This window comes from Corvus brachyrhynchos, unplaced genomic scaffold (genome assembly GCF_000691975.1).
Source record: "Corvus brachyrhynchos isolate BGI_N302 unplaced genomic scaffold, ASM69197v1 scaffold162, whole genome shotgun sequence".
NCBI lineage: Eukaryota > Metazoa > Chordata > Aves > Passeriformes > Corvidae > Corvus > Corvus brachyrhynchos.
The window spans coordinates 2,170,401-2,192,033 of NW_008236696.1; the positions used below are offsets into that span (position 1 = coordinate 2,170,401).

Below are 21,633 nucleotides of genomic sequence, written 5' to 3' on the forward strand. Positions count from 1 at the left end.
ATGGAGGAGGATCTCCCTGCAGGTCTGGGGTCAGGCACTGGTTCTTGTCACACAACTGCTACTTGTTAACTTCCAAGCAGTTTAGGACATTTTCATTTCTCTGTGATAGAAGTTACGACATTTTAAGTGAGCTGGATGTTAACACAATCTGTTACCATGCAAATTAAACGTTTGGAAGGTGTCAGCAGCTCCCCATGGTTGGTTGGTTGGTTGGTTGGTTTCCACTGTCACAAACTGCAGGAACTCATGTGGTTACTGTGTCCCACCTTCTTTTCATCTATTTAAACTCAGACATTTACTCTACTCTGGCTTTATTCTGTGCTGCAGTCTCAACTGCTAAAGTCTCAACTTACATTTTAGCAGCTTTTGAAGTTGTTCTGCGTTTGTATTTGCACCATTTTCTCATCTGATACCAGCTAAGCCAAAAACCTGGGCTGCTGTGGGCATATGTTCACAAGGGTACCACCAAAGGCTGTGCTGGCAAAGCTGTGGGGAGCTCTGACTGTTCCCATCTGATTTAACCTAGGGGTTTTTCTCCAGAAGGAAATGTAATACAAACCAGCTATAATTTGGTGAACATTACTGATAGATTGACCTGGGTGAAGGATTAGGTGAGAAAAACCTATGAAGATTAAGGCCAATTTCATTATCACAGAGTTATGTAAATCCTACTCTTTTAAATTTTTCCTTCTGTTGTATTCTGGCAGCATTTATTGAGTGAATTCAATGATCTTTTAACTCAAGGAGTAGAGATCTCTTTTGAGATTCTGGCTTTGAATCATGCTGCTAAAAGGGGACTAAGAAAATAATGTCATATTTCATGTTCTGATCTGTGGTTCCTCTTAATTTTTTGCTTTTTTAACCTTTTTTTTTTTTTTTTTTTAATGTGTGTGGAATTTATATATGTGGCCTGTACATTTCTTCGCTAAATAAATAAGTTTAACATTTCTTTTTTTTTTTATCTTTTAACAGGCAAAAAAACAATCAGTCTGAACATTCAGTCAGTCACAACTTACAAGACCATTTCTAATGTCATTGGATATTTAAAAGGAGCTGTATTTCCTGGTAAGTATCCCTTTGTCATTTGTATTGATTATTTGTTTCATGATGGCTGGGAGTCATAGCTGGGATCAGGATCCTATTTTGCCAGATAATTCATTAATACAGAGGAAGGAAAAAGACTTTTTTGTAGCCATTTTGTAATTTATGACAGGAAAGAACATGAGGGTTAAAGCATGAGCTGAAGGGGATATTGTAGTTACAAAAAGCATATTTTTACACAAGCAGCAGGTGTTGCACATGGAGCACAGAGAGTATCAGTAGTTTGTACCAAGTAACTGTGGTATTTCATTTTAATATGGTTTTAACACTTGCTGCTGCCTTATTTTGTGTTTCAGTCATTCCTTAAGCTAGTTTTATACAATTCTATGAATAATAATTGCTGTTCTCCATGTCTGATAATTGAACAATAAGACTCTAAGTGCAACTGGGACATAAAGCACAACCCCCCTCTGTCCTTTGATGCTGTACATAGATAATGTTGTAATCAGGATATCATATGATCATTTTGAGATTATTTTGTTAGTAAGTGAATTTACCTAAAAGGTGAAGGGTTTCTGCAACATGAATGAATGCTGGTTACTTACATAGTGCAAACAGTTCCTGCTGTGCAGATGTTCATCAAAACATCATCATGCTTGCCTTAATACTATTTTATTAGGTTATGAAGAAAGAATGGTAATTTATTTACAGTCCCTTAGGAGGTGGGCCAGTCATTTCATATTTTAAGTAATGGAAAGAAGGAGGTGGAAAAAATTTTATTCCTGTTGGTGAATTAACGACTCAGTTTTGTGTGTGCAGAACGCCGTACTTCTCGCCAAAATTTTTGTTTAAAGCAACAGAGGAAACAATTAGCTCAGTGAATTTCATTTCTATGAAGGATTTAATTTCCTTGATGAATTTGAAGTTACCAGTCTGCTATTATTAATGTTTTGCAAATAGCTGTCATGGAATTGGAAAGGCAGAAAGTGCCATGTTTAGACATTCTGTCTGCTGAATTCTGAAAGAGGCAAGAAAAAGAATAATAAGTGTGCTTCAGTTTCTGTTTAACAAGTCTTCTATCTTCTCTATATCTGAACTTTTCATCTTATTACTACATTTTTAATCAGAAACTAATTTTAGAAGGTTTGCCAATAATTTAAGAATGTAAGGATTTATAAATAAGTGAAATAAGTGAAGTCAGTGGCAGTATCCAGATGGCAACAATTTGTCTCATGGATGTCTGGCTCAACAAGGGCCATAACAACTGTCTTCTAGCATAGGCACAAGTTAAATGTCTAATGCACTGTAATGTTTTGTACAGAACTGATGTTAAACCTTTGTTTCTTTCTCTACTCCTCCTGGTTGACACTACAGTCATTCCTCCTCAATTGCTTTGAATCTTGATATTTTCATGGCATTGGTTCTCTGTCATTTTGATGGGGTGTTGCTCGTTTCATATGCATGAAATACTCACCTTTATGATCACAGAAGTGCAGAAAGAAGGCAAAATTTATCTTTAGTGCCTAATGAAAGACTGCAGAGCATCACCAAGGGTGGAATTTATTTCTTTTTGCTTAAAGACCACCTAACACACACAGAGAAGCACATCTCTGTAATGGTGACCTTAGCTGGCATTTGCTCTGAGGAGTAGGAACGAGCATCTGAAATGTAACTGAGATGTTAAAATATTTAGGAGTAGATGAAATGTGATAGTTGGTAGCATTTTTAAACCCAAAAAATGCAACAATGATTTTCTGTTGGACGTGGTTAAAAATGGGATGTATAACAAGAAAAGACAGGATAAAGAGACTATTTTTAATGATAAATCCCTGTTGTCAAGCCCATCACTACCCTGAACACTATCCTGTCTTATCACCTCCAAGGGTATCTGATGGATATTTTTTCTCTATCTCTAGTCCTTTCTCTTTTTTTTTTTTTTTTTTTGCCATGTGATTCTGAGAAAGGACAGCTGCTTCCCCTGCAAGCATGACCATCCTTTCTCCTACGCTTTTCCTTTAGTCATTTGCTTTAGGGTATTGCCTCTCTTTGAGGGAGAGATGTGCAAAGAAGAATTTCAAAGACACCAGCTGTTAGTTTTGCCCCTGCTCATTCAGCTGGCATCTCCAGCAGTAAGTTGCTGCTTGCAGCTCCTTCTCCATCAAAATATCCTGCATTATTTTAATAAGGGCTCTCTCCTTTCACACAGTCTTATCACAGGCTAAACAGAAATTATTCTACAGGGCAAGCATTGATCCTGTCTGATCCGTCTGTGTTAGTGGCACGTTCTTTAATGGCCTAGAGGCCTGTAAGGCCATTCATTTTGGTTCCTAATTCCTGTCATTAAATGAGTGGAAGATTCTGGTTTTTCATTGTCTGTGTAACCTATAATTAAGCGTTTCATGGTGGAACAGGCAAGTTGTAAAATTATGTGATTTAGATTTCATTTTGTTACATTAAATCATTATGTAAGTCTAGACTGACACTTTCTGTATCTGTTTTTTCAAAGAAATTCTCATTTCCACCCCCCCAAGCAGTAGATTGAAAACGTTGTGTTATAGGTACATACCAGATCCTCTCTTTGGGTAAAGCATTTTTGATTCCTTAATAAACAACATGCTTAAATATTTTGTTGAACAGTACTGGTAAAACTCCAGTTTGATAGAGAATGCTTTTATAATCAAAGTGTTCTATTAATATTGTTTCCAGGGAGCAGTCACTGCAAAACATACTGAGTAGATATTTTAATTTTATAAGAAAATACAAAATGTGGGCAACTATCTTAATCCACTTGGCTAAAGAAAGAAAAAGAAAACTCTTGAAAGCAAAATGGCAGAGATTGCTGTGGATCTGGCATCACTTGATAACTGTTCTTCTATTGTCTGTCAGTATCCTGAAATAGGGAAGGAACACCTTTAAAAGTCTAGATCTGGACCAGAAGGAGACTTTACAAAATACCAGGACAAAACCAGTAAGCAATCCTTCAAAGAGGGTTGTGAATTTATCTCACACAGAAGGTGTAATAGTTTAACAGCTCATTCAGAATAACTCTGCTTTGACTTCTTGACAAGCCTCAGTCACACCAGTCAGTCATGTTATGTCATAACACATCGGTTCTGGAATAAAATAAGGGGATTTTTTTCCCTTGTGAGTGGTATTAGGGTTATACATAATGTCTTGAGAGATGAAGATTTAATTTCATTTATCTGGAAAAATTGTTGGGTTTTTTTTTTGGGGGGGGAGGGGGGTGGTTTGTGAGTAACCGTAGGCATGTTCTCTATTTCAGGTTGAAACTTCTTGCTTTTCATTCTATAGAATGCTTTCTGCCAGCATTAACACAGCTGCTAGGTGTGACTTACCATTTCTGTATCATTCATTATCTCTATCCCTCTGTCATGTCTCCTCTCTAAACCTGCAGTCCAGGTATTTTAATGTCTCCTTCCACAGAAGGCTAAGTCCTGATCTGTAATTTGGCTGCCAGCTGCTCAACTGCTGTATCTGCCATGTCTTTTTTGAGATAGGGTGGGGAGCACTGAACACAGTCTTCCAGGTGAGGGAGTACTAATACTCTGTGTATTTTCTTTATGTTTCCCATTGTACTGCCAGACCTTTTTTTATATTTTTTTTGGATGCTAATGTGTATTGAAGATCATTTCCTGCTTATTATTTTGTAGTTTTTTCATAAAAATCTACTGTGAGCATGGAAATTTTAGATTGTTTATATGACCTAGTCCTGGCTGTTAAAATGATCTCTATCAGATCTATAAGGAAAGCAATAAGCAAACAATGAAGGCAAGGGCATGGGGATTAATTTAGGAAACTATATACATATATTTATTTACTAGTTCATTTTTAACTAGGACTCACAGTTTTGTGTATATTTGTTGTATGATTGTCTTGTATATGATCATGTACATTTTTGTAGACAGCTTTGTGTTGCATTAATGATATTACACACTACTAATACAGTTCATTTTTAGGGTTATTTGGAATTCTTTTAATCTGAGTATCCAGAAAAAAAAAAATTACTGTTTTTTGGGGGTTTTTTTATTCCTCATTTCAGACAGATACGTCATCGTTGGAAGCCATCACAGCAGTCTGAAGGGTTATGGTGGGCAAGGATGGGCCAGCAGCACTGCTGTCATCACAGCACTGCTCCAGGCCCTGATGGCAGAGGTGAAAAGGGGCTGGAGGCCTGACCGGACCGTGGTCTTCTGCTCGTGGGGAGGAACAGCCTTTGGGAACATCGGCTCCTACGAGTGGGCCGAGGTAAAACAGCTTTAGGACGATCATTGCAATAAGGATTACTTCTGCTGAAAGCATGGAAACAATATGAAATTACCACATGGAAATTTGGGCTCATTAACTGGTCTCTGAGGTCTGTCTGTGTTCATTCGTGTACCACATAGCAAATGCAGGGGGAACATCTTTGGAGGCTGTTCCTGGGGATAATGAGATGGCAGGATGTGGCCATGGCTGTGGAGGTTGCACATACAGCACCTTTGGGATCTGATTTCCCTCTCTAATTCAGCACAGCATTGTGAAAGGGCATTGCCAGGGTTTGACAGAGGGAGGAAAACCTCAAAAAACAACATAGGCCCAGGAACAGCTTAGAGAGCTTTTTCACCTTCTTGAGGGTTTAATATTTAATCATTTTTAATTGATGGGCTTAGTGTGGGGAGAAGTGAATCAAGAGAGGAAGAAGAGAACCATGCCATGGTTTACATTAACTAGATAAACCTTGCAGTGTCTCCATGGCTGGTGCTGATTCACTTCTCACAGATTTGTGTTTAGGAGTTGGGTAGAATCCGGAACAGAAAATTCCTTGGGCTTTTACTTTCAACTTAATAGGAATCAGCTGACTGAAAGAAAATACTTCAAAAAGTATTGATGATCATACATGGCTAAAGTGGACTTTGGGTCATAAATTAAAGGAGTAGCTGGCAGAGAGTTTCATGGCTGCTTTTCCAACTCTAATGGTTCAATGAATTAAAACAGTAGATAAAATGACGAGTTAATTGCTTTTTACCGTGCGTAAGAAGCAGACAGCCTTTATTGAAATTTCATACTTCCAACATGATTATTCTTCAGAAACAAGAGGGGGTGAAAAAATCAAATTGAAAAGATCCAGGCTGGAAGCAAAATTTGTTAGGTTCCACTTCAAGTCAGCTTTGCATCAGATGTAATTGAGTTACACCCCTTCTGTTTAATATAAAGAGCCACTTCATGCAAAGAGGAACTCATTACTGAGAAGGCAAAGGGGATCCTTTTAAAAAAAGAGATAATAATTGAAACAGTTTGTACATGCTATTTTTATAGTCTAAAATATAATAAAATGAAAACACTGGAAAAGTTATGCAATTCATATCTGAATTTGGTCTCTAAATATTTGAGTCCTGTAACTGTTGATAATGACTGCTTTTGAAGTTTGTCTACTGTCAGGCTTAAGTTTAAAAGGCCATCATGTTGTTTCACAGTGTGTAATGTTTTCATTTTGGCCGTACAAGTGTAGTAATTTTTAATTCCTCCCAGACCTGTTTGCACTTTCTTTAGATGATGTGTGAAATGGAATTATAACTTCTGCTATGTAGAGAAATAGCACTAAGATATTGTTTGAAGTTCACAAGAGCATATTGTAAGAAGCAGTGGTTAACTAATACTCCAGGCATCACAGAGGAGGGAAATGTAGGGTGCAGTTTTCCCCTAGAAGGAACCACAAGAATAAAACCAGCCTTAATTATAATGATGCAGAGTAGTAACCATTCTTCTGCTTTTCTTGTAGGATCTCAAGAACGTTCTTCAAAGAAATGTTGTGGCCTACGTTAGCCTCCATAATCCAGTCACAGGCAACTCAACTTTACACCCTGTTGCATCCCCTTCTCTTCAGCAGCTGGCAGCAGAGGTTAGAAATAAAATATTTGGCTTCATGTGTGGTTTATGAAGTTACATGGTTAATCCCCTTAAAATCAGTTGGCAGTAGACAATGATACGTGGAAGTTGTTTTGAGAATTTTAACCTCACAAATACACATGAAGTGTTTTTTACTAAGTAAGCAGTTAAATTTTATTTTGAAAAATCATGGATTAAGAGGTTGGAAGGGATAACTTGTTTTTACCTGTTCATTATACAAAGCCTCACCATACTTTCATGCCCTACAGCTTTTTTACCTTTTGGCAAGTTTAACATATTTGTTGTTCTTAAGCACAGAGCACATTTTTCTCATCCTATTGAGGTCTTTCCAGGCTGTTTCTCAATTTAAACCTGTGTATTTTCCAGATGTAGCATGACACGTGGGGAGAGTGTTACTCTTACCATAATAAATACTGTCTAAAGTGAGTATGTCAGGTTCAGTGCTCAGCGATGCCTTTGCAGCTCATCTGGAGTCAGAATATTCCATGGCTGCATTGGTGTAAGGGCACATAGCCCTTAAACTAATGACCTTATTGCTGTTCCTGAGGTTTCTGAAATTATCAATATTTGACATGAATGGAAAACAGTATAAGGCACATTCTAAATGATAAAACCAGTTTGAAGTGATGTGCATGAAATGGAGTTCAGTTTGACTTTCATAAATTACGCTTTTTAGATGTTTTTTCAGTAAGTTTGCCAAACAAATACTTACTCTGATGTTTCTTTGACTTGCCTCTGAAGCATTTGTTAATAAACACTCATCAAAGCAGCATCTTGGATTAAATGCAGTTTAAGACTGATCTGGCTTGGCAATTGTTCAACTAAGTTAGTAAAATGATATCAGTAAATTGCTTCTTAGCAATGTCTTAACCACTTCTCCTGTCCAGTGATTAAGTGGTAATTTCCTCATGGAAAGAATCTGCATTTTTCTGTGCAAGTATTATGAGAAATGTGATGCAACATTGTTTAAGAGAAAAGAAAAAAGCTTCAATTTGTGGAAAATTATTTATAATGTTATATATGTGAGTCTTTAGGTGTTATGGATATGTCAATTCAAATTTTATTATCAGTTTTAATACTGTATTTGCAAGAAATACTATCCTGAAAAGTTGCTAGCCTTTTGCTAACCTAGTGGTGTTGGCAGTTCTGTCTCCATTAAAACAAGTATTTGCCATTTAAGGGAGTAAGTTTATTACATTAGGTCCTTGAGCTATTTGGTTTTTCCTCATTTTATTTCTTTGACTTCACAACACGATCCATGGCAGTGATCTGAAAACTAAATTGTCTGGAGCTTTGCAGCAGTCTCTTTATTGTCTATTTTTCACTTTATTAAGACTTGATTCTTTCATTCTAATAAATGTCATGTTAGTATGAGTGTTGCATTCATGCCCTCTATTTCGGAGAGGAAGCAAAGGAAATCTATTTTGCACTTCTACTTTATTTCTGTGGTGTTTTAATATTTTGTAATTCTGGTAATAGCAGTTGTGTTCTGTTCAGCAGTATGGACAGAGCCCCTTTCAGCAGCCTTGCCTTGCAACTGTTAATTAGTAACACATGACCAGAACTTTTTTTTTAGTCCCAGTAAACACCTTCCACCTCACTTCTGTTTCTTTAATTTTGAGAGTGTATCCCTTCTGCATGTTTACCCTAAAGCCCCATTTAAAAAATAAAGGTTAAAATGCCTGGGAGAATTTTATCTGTATGGCTTTCCTTTCTGTAGTATTTATAATTAATATAACTGTCATACAGTTTGTGACATTAAAAAGGTTTGCGGGAATTATTGCTTCCAAATGCTGGCTAGATTTCTGAATTCATGTCAAATGTATTGACAGTGATGGAACAGCCCAGCACAGATCTTCATTTGTTCCCATGGGTGCTCACAATGTGTCCAGAAGATTTTCTCTGGAAAACTGATCTGCTTATAAAGAATATTGATATTACTTCCAGCACTTGCCAGGAAGACAGTGTAATTACAGATTACCTCTAAGTTATGATAGTGCAAATGGAGTGAGATGTGACTTTTTGGAGCACATCTCATCTTGAAGACATTGTGAGTCTATTCACATGAGGTTCTTGTTACAGGTGCAGGCTGCAAAGATGAGCTTAAAAATTCTAATGAGAGAAAAGGATCATTTTAATTTTTAAGAGCTCTGAAATTAGGTTAGAACAGAAAACAAGGTGAAAAAGGAATTTAGAATTAATGATACTGGTCCATTTTAAAATGAAAAGATAGGATAGCCTGTCTTGTTTAGTTAGATACAAGCTTTCCATAATTTGTGAATACATGGAAGATACTGCACTGTGCCTTTGGATTCAATGGCAAAACTCATAATTCCATTTTTAGACCACAACAGAAGAAACTGTCGTGCATTATTTTTCTTTCTACTGCTAAATAGTGTCATAACATTGTTTGGAGGTAAGGGAGACTGAAATCTCACAATTTGTGTTGGGTTTTGTTCAATGCTCACTGTTGTACTAAAGTTGTGTGTGAAAGAGAGGGAGAATGTATTCCTAGGGAAAATTAATAAGTGTTAGAAAAGCCTGCAGAGTATAAGTTTTAGGATTCTAGGGATAACAGTGAAAAACTGTAGTTTGTCCTGGAAGAGAACTCGAGTAATAATCACACTGTGGATGCTGCAAGGAGCATAATTTAAAGAGAACTGTGAGGAAATAGCAAACTTAGATGAGCCAATGCACACAGCAGTGTTCTCTTTCTGTGCTGTTCTTTTTTCTAAAATAAAAGCTTGGACAGCTGCTAATCGCTGCAGTTTCCAAAATACTTGTTTTCCCTTAATTTCTGGGGAAAAGTAGGGAAGAAGTTTTATCTGAAATGCAGTTTGTATGGACATTCTAAACTTAACAATGAAAAGAAGAATCAGGAAACTTTGTAAGTTGTCTGCTATGTGAGGTCTGGCAATCAGAGAATAGAATAAGCACTTGGCTAATTAACAGAGACCATGTTTCTTAAAGATGTTTTGTGTAAAGGGATTATATCTTCATATTAGTTGCAGGTTTCAAAAGAGAGCTACATAAGCAGTCTGCAAATAATAATTTTATATGCCTGTCTGTGGGATTCTGGTTGAAACACCAAATTAACACGAAGAAGCTAATTTAAATATTTGGATTAATTAAGCAAAGAGGAACTCAAACAGTTCTGAGACCTTGACATATTTAATTCAAATCTTTTTTATATAACTAATTAGTGTCCACATTAACAAGAGGGAAGTACTGCCAAGTTATATTTTTGTCTACTGTTATTTTGTGAGGAAAATGATGGTTAATTCGCTTGCTCAGTTGGTGAATCACCATTTGTTGGCAGAGTGTCATTGGTAAATTGGGTTTGTTCAAGGCTGGGATTCATTCTCTCTAAATAAGGCCATTAATGATTTTTTCTATAATGGACATGTCACAAAGGAAAAAAAAAATATTATGAAACATAAATTCATTGCTGTTGTCTTTTAACTGATTGTGTGACCATCATACTCCAGGTCTGCTGTTACTGCTGAGCCCAACAAAACTTACTGCTCCTGTCTCCCAAGGAAAAGAGTGATTTACAGCTATTGATGAACGAGTTGATCAGTAAAAATGACTGTGCCAAGTATTTTCCCATGCTATTTATCAGTATTTGTTTCCACTAATGGAGTAAAAGGCATAAAACATCTCTGCATTTAAAGGTGGTGTTATGGACAGAAAGCTCTTTTTTCTTTATTAAGTAGAACCAAAGATAAGCTTCTCCATAGATGTTACTATCATTATTTCTTGATCTTTTTTCAAAAAAAACCCTTACATTAATGTCAGCATTGATTCTCTTCTTTCAATTTCTATGTGTTTCTCATTTATTTTTTTATACTTTCATCATTAATAGTGGATTTCTTAGTGCTGTATATCAGTAGTTGTGAGTGAGAAAAAACATGATTATTTGAGTTGCTTGTTCTATGCCTTATAACAGAAGATTTTTGCTTCCCCGTGAGTTTTCAGTCTTTACCTATTATCACTTTTAGCATTATATTTGATTGCTGGTGTTCCTTTTTGTATTTGTGTTGCGAACAAAAGAAAATCTCTTGAGAATCAGAAGTTTATGCTGTGAACTTCTGTCTCAGGAATTCCTAAGGATTCCTAATCCGAATGATGCTGTTAATATAGACAATACTTCATTGCAAACTCTATTAAATTATTAAGATGCTGCTTCTCTAGTGGGAAAAGTTTCATTTAATGGTGGATTTGATTTGCAGGAGGGGTTTTTTTTACATCTTCTAACCATGTCTTTCTTTTGATAAAGTGCTGCTTTGTCCACTGTTACATATATTTTTCATCCTTCTTCCAAATTGAATAATTTTAATAGATAAATGCTGATTCAGACAGTGAGTAATTTAAACCTACTCATATATTCTGATGTTAGGAAAATACTGTTGCTGTTAAATGTGGGGAAAAGGGTTTGTTAGCAAGGCATAATGCAATAATGAACCAGTTTTCCAGCTGTGATCTTACTGGAGATCTGGTACAGTTCCTTTGTTCCTGATGACTCCAGCTTTCTGCTTCCATGTCCTTCCCTGTATTTACAACATAGATTTCTAACAGAGGTGTAAATGATGTATATTTTCAGAAAGGTTTTCATGTTTTGAAATTTAAATGTCTCTTTGATAGCTATTGTGAATGAAACTGAATAAATCTGAGCATTTTATTACCTTTAAGTGTAATGCTGGAGTAGGGAAGTAATTCCTTTTCTGCTGCAAAAATGGGGTTTGGTTCAAGGTTTCTATTGTCCAATCTAGTTAATACTGTCTCATATAATGAGCTGTTCTACATAAGGGAATTGGTTTTTTCCTTCCAGACACTAGCCAGATGAAAGTATTAGAAAAACTAACTTCACTTCTGTCTAAATATTCCTTTGTTTAATTTCATCTTGATTATTTCTCTCCAGAACTGACTTTTCATGATGATAGAAAGATGTTTTCTTAGCAATAGAAAAGCTTTCATGTAGAGAGTTTAAAAGTAAAATTTAGTTCTTACAAAAGAAGATAGATTGAGAACTCTGGACATTTTAAATTTTCTACATAAACACAAATCATTGTTTCTTGCTGTTTCTCTCATCATTATTAACTATGTTGCTGACTGAAATTAAATTGACTCAATAGCTATAAGCTGTACTACACAAATGGCCCATGGGAAAGAAATGCACATGCAAAAATTAGGTGTATGGCAAAATAACCAGAAAGAAAGAAAGCACCTTTAAATCAGAATTGATAAGACATTAGTATAAAATGAAATGAAGCTTAAGTCAGGTTATGTTGTTTGGCTCACAACAGCTGCAGCCATGGGCTTTACTATAGCATGTCACAGAAAAAAAATCATAGTTTTGTGCAGCACAACTCACTCTTTAGTTTGCAGATCCATGTTGGGAAAGAAAGCACCTGGGTAATGAAAAACAGACCATTAGTTTGTCATAAATAAAAATGTGACCTATTTTCAGTAATGCAGTATATATTTAACCTTGCCAAAAGTATCAGTATGGCCTTTCTGAGCGTGCTAAACCTCGTATCCTCCAAAGGGGAAGGTTTGAAGTGCTCTTTAGCACAGTACTACTCCCTCTGTCTCAGTGTGCCTTGGAGCTGTGGTGGATTATTCTTTGGAAAAGCATGAAGATATTTATTTTTAAATGATGTACCTCTCCTTTCTGGTGTAAAATTGTGAGCTGTTTCATAGAGTACTGAGCAGGTCACATACTGAGAAGTCAGAGGAGTGGGAAAAGCTGCAGATTTGTAGAAACCAGGGAAGGTGTGGGGTTTGTTTTTTGTTTGGGTGGGTTTTTTTGGTTGGTTTTTCGGGCTTTTTGGTTTGGTTTGGTTTGGTTTTTAAGCTATTTCTCCCAGGAACAGTAAAAGTATCTCTGTAGGATGGTAAGCCACTAACTGAGGTGAAAATGTTGAGCTGAGCCCCAGTGGGTGCAGTCTGGAATTCCTGCTTGTGCTGAGCGATTTTGAGGTTAGAAGTTCTCTTTCAACATAGACCCTTGCCATGCTTGGAGGACTCTTACCTGTCTTGTAGGGTTCAGGTTTAGAAATCACCCCAAAATTATGGTGATTGGCATATTTTTGTTACATAAATTTGTCACCCCTTTAATTTCAGTGTTGCCGCAGTAACAGTTCTTACATGTGAAAACAAAAGCTGGATTGCTTTAAGGCTGTTAATTGAATTTCTGTGTCTCTTGTTTAGGCATGCCTATATAATAAATATTAAGATTTGAGAAGGAAAAAAAAAGGAAAAAAAAAAAAGCCAAAAAAATCCCCAAACAAACACCTGACCTGGTTAATGTCAGTTATCAGAAGGAAAAAAAAAAAACCCTCAAAATTTTAACTTAGACATATTTATTGGCAAGAACTTAGTAATGAATTTCTTTGATGAATTCACTGAAACCAGGTGTGAGGAAAATCATTCCAAATCCATTTAAAACTGTGATAGTTTGAATAATCACAAGCATAAACTTGAACTGTTCTGGGGTTTGCCTGGTTTGTTCATTCTTCATCTCTTTACCACAAGCATAGTGTGGTGATGGTGTCTCATCCAGTGTAAAAAAAGAGACTGAACCGAGCTAGAAGGGGGATTATTGGGACACCATAAACTGGGAATGTGAAATTGCAAAAGTAATTTCAAGCCAATTGAATATATGTGAAAAAAATATGTATTTTTCAAATTATTCCTGAGGTTTTAATTAATTTAATGTAATTAATTGTCATGTAGTTGAGATGCATTTTTATTTATTGAGACAAAAAGCCACAATTCCCACAATTCCTGTCTTGAAGTGCACACAGAATGGGACCTCACTGAATATAACAGAGAAAAATTTTGCAGCAGATAATCTCAGATGTCAGGAAAAGCCAAAATGCAAGAAATAGTTTTCTTGGAGGTTCTGCAAAAAGCTTTCTTTCAGCAGCTAAAAGGTCATAAAGCTCCAACCTTTGTCTCTTGACAGACCATTGAAAGGGATTTCAAAACCTGTTTTGTAGCCTTCTATTTTAACACTTTAAATGCTTAAGTTTCCCTTCAAGAGGAGCCTTAAAACATTTAGGAGAGCTGCTGACTTCTTTACTTTCTGTCATGTCATCCTTGTCTCAATTAGATATGTTACTGAATAATTACTTGAAAAAGGATCAGTGTTCTACTGTCCATAGGTAATTTGGCACTAGAAGGGAGACTTATAAAAACAAACACCCCCTAAAAAAATCAAATTGGAAAATAGCTTCCTCTCAGTTTGAACATGGTTCATTTTTTATTCTAACACGAGGATGATCACTTTTCATTTTAGTTGTAACTATTTTTAAAAAGCTGCACATCCAGTTCTAATTTATTGCTATTTTTTTTTTTAAAGGTTTTTGAGCACTCCTAGGAAGCCACTGTGTTTTGTTTCTGAAGGGAAAGGAAAAACAATATTTAGTGTTAAGGTTAATAAACAACTCGTGGGTTTGTGTGAATAGAGATGTAGGCGGTCTTCCTGATGTTTCATACATTAGCAGTGTTGTGACAGGCAAGGAAGAGATTTGCAACAATTCTGGCTAACTAAAAGTTTTGAGATCACCTACTAATTTTGCAGTTTGAAATCCAAAAATATGTCCAAACATTTGTGGAATAAACCCTTAGTTTGTTCACATTTTCTACTACTGGTAGTTAAGTAATAAATATCTGTTCTGAAATGCGAGTAATACTCAAAAAGCTTTTGGTCATTTAGCTTTTAGTTTTAAAGTTTCTCTCCTGAAATGGACAAGTGACCAGTATACTTTTAAAATCTTGTAAGTTTAGCAAGTTTTTATGTCAGGCTTCTATCAAAAAAAATTACAGAGGTTAAAAATCAGTAGAAAAGGAGGAATTTAGTCTACTAGGCAACATAAAAAAATAGTACAGAAATACTTCAAGTTGTTTTTTCCTTTCAAATTGGACTAGAATGAGGGAACGGCTGTTTATGGTCATTTTAACTATATAAACGTAAATCTATAGTCTACTAATTAATAACTTACGGGCAAAAGAGAAATTAATGTTATATGGAATAGGCTGACATGATAGCTGGTGTACACGAACTCCATAGTACTATGATATTTTAAATTTCTGTGTCTCATGCTAGTTACAAGACATCTTATTTGCTTTTAAATTCATTATTTGTAAAACACGTCTCGTATGCTGTATTTTATTTCTTGCATTTTTTCTGTTGCATTTGGCTGCTTGTCAAGGTTTGTGTAATGATTAGATTTTTATCTGAGACAAGTAGCAGTCGTTATTTGCAGCTGTCAGTCAAAATATTTCATTAACTCCAAACACCACAAAAGTATCATAAATCTTATTTACAAAATATGTTCAAGTAAGCTTGTAAAACATTTGCCTGCTACAAACAGCTAGAATGGAACTGAATGCTCAGAATCGAGGGTGCTTTGAAACCAATTATATTGGAGTACATATTTCTTTGGGGCCCTGGGGAATTGGGGGAGGGGGCAAAAAAAATCATTTAAAATCTTTTTCTCCCTGTAAATTAATGGATCATTGTTATAATTGAAACAAACGTGTAGTTTACTTGGTTTGAGTTTGTTTTTTGGTTGTTTTTTTCTATAAAAGGAAATGAGAATTTTATTTTACAGATGCCAAATAGGAGGTGTGATGAGGTAGGATGTACAAACAAATGAATATGCAAAGCAGCTTTGATGACACAAAAAGAAGACTTACAAGGGCTTCAAGCAATCGTTTGATTCAACTCCTTGCTCTGCTGCAAAAATGAGTTTCTCTGATGTGTTTCAGCTTCTAGTCTACAAGATTATAAAACTTTCTCAGATGATCTGTGCCTGACTTCTATCACAGTAATTTGGAACAATTTTTATCATTTATTGAAGTCACCACAGTTAAAGAGTAATGTTTTTTTTTCCCTTTCTTGCATGGGTGATCTTTATTCTTTTTTGCGACCACCATTTTACGTATTGAACAAAAGCTATCATTATATACAAAAGAAAATTACACACTTTGTACACTGAATATCAGCTTCAGAGAATTGGTACATTTTCCTCAATGTTTCAAACACCAAATTTGGTGTTTGAAATTAACTGATGTGTCTCAGACAAGCAAGGGGAAGTGACTTTTGGATTAGTTTTTACCACGACTGACATTTTTCAGATTAACTAATAGGAAATCATAAAAATTAGAGAAGACAATGTAGGTAATTCTCTCAGTCTTGCTAAGTAAATATTATGTTTTTAAATATTGTAAGTATACCACACACAGCATCTGTAATTGCAAGTTACTAAAGAGCTATGGCATCCTGTCAGTGAAATGAAGAAAAAGCTTAAATGAATTGTGCTGTAAAGTCTCAGTATCCCATAAGAACAGAGCCCAGGGTATCCAAAGTGAACTGAAATGTGGAGGCCAGGGGTGTTCTAGAAGCTAAAAGTGAGATAACATTGAATTAACATTACAAAGGAGAATTGCAATGACCTCTGTAACTGTAGATTGATTAATAGTGATAATAACTCAAGATAAAATGAAATTATAATTGATTTTAAAAGGATTTAGAAGGAGGGTAATTAATGCCAGTAAGATTTTTTTCACAGATGACATCTCTGTGTCACGAAAATTCTTTTTAGTCTTTTGAAGGAATCCTGTGTTTATTCTGTAAAGGTAGCAGCACAGACTTTAATGTAACATCATCTGTGGTACTCTGGAAATCACAGTAAAAACAGTGGTTTAGGATAATTATTAATCATGTATTTCTAGTTTACACAAACTGACTGATAAATCTTCAGAGGTGTTACATGTCAATGGAGAACTGTCTTGGAACGGAGCTTTTCCTACCAACATTTTTCAGACAGAACCACTAAATTCAGTGGTAGTCAACACCTTCATTATTTATTGGATAGAAACCTGCTACTCACATGAAAACAATTGATCTCAGTATAAAAATATTCCCCCTTTTTGAAAGAAAAGTATAAAGTAGACAATATAAATGTTGTGTTTGGCTTCAGACCCACAACTCTGAATTGTGGCAGAAAGGATGTTATTAAATATATCTGAGTTCTTACTTGTGAATTCTGATATAAATACCAACCATACCAACAACCAGGACAATGCAAATCATGTTCTGGAACTTCCAGGCTGTTTATAATTTGAAAATTCCTCTGTGTGTGTGTGTCTGTTTGTGCAAATACACACTTGATTTTGTACCTACAAATAAAACTGGTAAGCTTAGGAAAACTATTCCTATCCATACAATCATTTGTATATACAATTATAGCAGCGAGGCCAGAGATACAAACTGTGGCAGGTGTAATGCACGGAGAAGGATTTAATATTGAGAAAAATGAGTTCATGTTTATGGAATTTAGTAGCTTTAGTCCATTAAAATATATTGGATTGTGAAGGAAATTTTTTCCACATTGCTGACTAGAACCTGCACCTTTGAAAATTCATGTAGATGCTGTATTATTTAGTATTCTCAGAAAAATATATATGTAGCATTCACTATTCTTCCTTACCAGGGTAAATAGCTTTAGATTGCACTTTGCTGGATTTGTCAATTTGTTTTCTCAATTTGTGCAGTGAAAACATTTCTTCCTTACAGACTGTGTGTGCATTGTTTCAGGAAGTTAGATTTATTGCATCAAAATTAACTTCTAAAGATCAGACTTTGAGGATTAAACCTGAAATATAATGTTCTAGGTACTTTTCTTAGATTATATTGTGCAGTAATTAGAAGCTATCAGTTTTCTGTATTACAGAACTCTGCTAATCAGTTCTGAAATAAAATACATTATCAGCCTTTCTGTGATTTGCTTGCTTGCTATGAAAAAGCTGTGACATATCCCTGAAACCTTGTTAATAAAACTCCACATTTTATTAACAAAATTTAAATGTGTTTTTAGTCCTGTAGTACTTGACAGTACATAGAAATAACAATATCCCTATTCAATGCTATACTTAGGTTTTGGAAATATCTCAGATAATAATCTTAATTTTCAAGGTGCAAACAAACACATCATTTAGATGTATGATGAGTTTTGGGTAATAGCTGGCTGCTGTGTGTTTCATTGAATATCTTTTCAAAGTTCCTTGGACTAGATCAGATTCATGTGTCTGGTTAAAATTACATGTTATTCAGTTAGTTGTAGTTCTTCTCCCAAGACTTAATATTTTATAGTTCTTGAAACCAAGTTCAAGTGAACTTCTGTGAAGTTCTTCTATGAAACCAGAAAGAAAAAGTCATTTGACCATATGGCTTTTCCCTTCTCTAGCTTTTTCTCTTCTCCTTTTCTCACTGCTATTTTTTTTTCCTGTACAGAGGCAACACCAAGGACAGTTTCTCATGGTTTAAGTAGATAAAAGTTGGAAGAATCCAGTCAGGAAAAGAGTATTACAGTACCCCACTGCTGTAAAAATAAAATCATTTGACATCTTTTGGATCATTTAATTTATCTTGCAGTGGAGCCTGGAGACCTGTATTTGTGGTGCTGACACACTTTAATAAATCTGCTTTGTGATTATCTTTCTGAAAAATTCGATTTCTACATATACTCGATGTCTTAAGTGCAAGTACTGTTATTATACCATTTGCTCAATTCCCACTGAAGTCCAGAAGAGGATTTTTATATGGAAAGTATGATGGTAGTTTATTGACCTTCATGGTCTGTGTGGAGTGGTGGGAGTGTCTTTCCTTCAAAGAATGAAAAATAGGTTTTGTGTGTGGCTTGAAGGGGGTGATTTGTTCATGCATCATTGCTATTGAGAAGTTTCAGTGTCAGACCACAGGTTTCAGGACAAGGTAAAGCTTTGTCAGCAGTAAATTTCTTCAGCCTTGTTCCAGGCTGGTGCCATGAGGCAAGATCAGCCATAGTTTACCCATGTGTCAAGAGAGTTCTTCCAAGAATTATGTCTGATTTTTGGTGTTCTGTGCCAAAAAAAAAGCTTCTTCATGTGTGTCTATTGCGATTAAACTTACTCCAGTCTTTGATTACAGTAATAAAGCCAGAGATTTTGATGGCAAATTTCTCCCCCACTTCAAAAACCTGACTGTTGGACTGGCTATACCATGGTTGTTTATATATACGTGTCCCCTCTCACCTGGATAATGTGGTGCTGTGGGTCTGTCCTGCCTCTGTGTGCATTGTAGAGGTGTGCAGGATGATTCAGTGGGATTTTAGGGTTCTTACAAGAGCTGATATAGTATTGGATATTGGGAATGTGTGTGGAGGAGCAGGGAATATGTGGCATGTAATATGTTCACTTGCAGGACATGGAGAAATGATTTTCTTTGTTATTTCATAGTGAAACCCTTGAGTTTATGTTGTGCTCATACACAGCAGATTGAAGATCTCAGCACAGTGAAAGAAAGCCCTGCATGGGGAAGGGGTGGCAGAAGGCTGACCTCAGCAGAGTTGATGCATCTGCATTTGTGGGTCAGCTTTGTGATAAAGCTCATCAGGGTGTCTTTACTGAGCTGATTCGCACGTTGGCAAGTGGTGGTGTGTTTGGGAAGTAGTGCTAGCAAACATTTCTGCTAGAAGTGCCACAGATCCTGAGTTCTGTGTAGCTCAGGAAGTGTGACATGGAATGCTGATAGTAGGTGGGAAATGTAAATTAGAGTAGTTACAAGCTGTAGTATCCATATTACACCCAACTGTGGGCCTAATTTCTAACATTAGGTGCTGCAATACAAATGCAAATTTTGCTCTTTGTGTGGTGTGGTTTGGGTTTGTTTTGTTTTCCAGAAGCAGGCTGGAGTTCTGGGGTGGTTTGAGCCATGTGGTTCCCTAAGTGGGAGCCACTGCTCCTGCTCCTGCAGGCATGTGCTGTGTGTACTGAGGGGATAGTGTTGGTCATTAAAAACCCCATAAATTTACTTTCATGGTTTGCTTTACCAGGTGAGCCTTAATTCACTGTTGTTGGAAGGATGTCATGGAAGCTTTCTCTCCGAATTTTTTCTCTTTGTGCTATTGTATTGAAAACCAGTGAGGAGTGTGTTGCTGCATATTCATTTGGCATCCAACCTCCCACTGACTGACCTGTTTGGGATACTCATGAGATCCTGAAATATAACTCTTCAAAGAATAGAGTGAGTGTATCTGTCCCCTTCAGAGTGAAGAGTCATCTTTCTTCTTTTTTTTTCCTGTGGGGTATGGAGAAGCAAGGCTGTAATCTCACTGGCATAAATTATTTATTATCCACTTGGAGGGTTTGAATGATGCATCCCAAAAATGAGTAGCATGGCAGAGCCTGATCATCACAAAGTTAGACTGCACCAAAATAGGTTTGCAGTCTTTCTGACTCTATGTGTTACAGAATGAGAATGCCTTTAGGCATTCAAAATGCTTTACAAGCCGCAGCTTGGAGTACAAAATATCAGCCTTTTGAAAATGAGGCCTTGTTGTCAAATCCTAATCATTTTACCTACTTAAGCAGTGTTTTTATATTAGCAACAAATCACAGCACAAAACATTTGGCAAGTCATGCAGTTCTTGTCAAGTCCCAGATCATTAGTGTTTTATACTAAACCAAATTAATTTGCATTTTATCAAACCTGGGTTTCACAGTATCTCAGTTATATGTGTGACAAGTAACACTGACCAGTTTTCCTGCTGCTGAATTAACAGCAAGAAAAACCTTGAGCACCATTAAGTCCAGGAGAGTTCTACTTTTTACATTATCAAAAAACAGAATGAGTGCATCCTTTAATTACAAATCCAACCATTCCATGCTCAAAAATTGCTTATATTCAAAATTTGAAAATACAAGCTCTAAAGGAAAAAAGCATCCAAAGTTTTCAGTGTGTTCAGAGTTGGCTCTGGAGAAAGGTTCCCTCTTGATACAATATTTTCTGGGTTGTCCATCGTAACAGAATACAATTTTAAGCAGTTTTCTGAAATTTGCCATCAATAAACATAACTCACTCAATAGTGAGGCTGAGCCTGTGGTCATGGAAATTCAGTCTTTTAAGTCACTTTACCCACCGTGTTGGAGAGTTTGCCTTTACCTCTGCTGATGAAAAAAATATGGAAGAAGTTCTAATGCAGTATTTTCTGGGGTAAGTGCATACTTTGGAGAAACACAGCTACCAAAGGTGTGTGCAAGTTTCTCAATTAATTTTTTTAAACCTTATAACTCTGTATTTTTAAGGTACTTGGAGCTGCTGATGGCGTTCCAGTTGCAGTCTTGCCACTTATATAATTCATGCTGTGTAATTTTAGCTTAAAATATTTGATTGCTCTGAAATTCTCTTATCAAATGGGAACATACCTGCTTGATTTTTACCTTCCTTAAAAAGCCATTAAAATTCCTAGCAGTTTATACTGGGTGTTGGCAACATCTGACTCAATGAGGCATGGGACTTCAATTTGGGTATAGGAAGGATAAATGTAATCCAGAATCATATAGCAAGCATCAGGAATCAGAGAGAGACTGTCAGTAGATAAAGTTAAATGTAGAAAAAGTGCAGGATGGAAAATTAAATTTACACTATATAATTTTTTACTACCTTGCTTTTGTATTTCTTGCCAGTTTGATGTAAATTTTGCATCTAAAACGTGATTTAGTCCCATGAAGTACCATTTATTACAAAGATCTTACACTGATGGTCATATTTTTTTAAAAAATAAGACAATTATTTAAAAGTATGCAAATGCTGCTTAACAGAAACCAAAGCCTTGAACAAGAATTACAGGATTA

General features: G+C 35.9%; 1 protein-coding gene across 8 annotated transcripts in view; it reads left to right on the forward strand.

The window, feature by feature from the left end:
• NAALADL2 (N-acetylated alpha-linked acidic dipeptidase-like 2) overlaps window positions 1-21,633 on the forward strand; it is a 395,166-nt gene that overhangs the window by 294,047 nt on the left and 79,486 nt on the right. For all 8 annotated transcript variants that reach the window (XM_017726896.1, XM_017726897.1, XM_017726895.1 and 5 more), the window contains 3 exons: window positions 973-1,065; window positions 5,102-5,307; window positions 6,821-6,940. In XM_017726896.1, coding sequence (XP_017582385.1) covers window positions 973-1,065; window positions 5,102-5,307; window positions 6,821-6,940 — 419 coding nt within the window. The remainder of the gene's footprint in view (window positions 1-972; window positions 1,066-5,101; window positions 5,308-6,820; window positions 6,941-21,633) is intronic.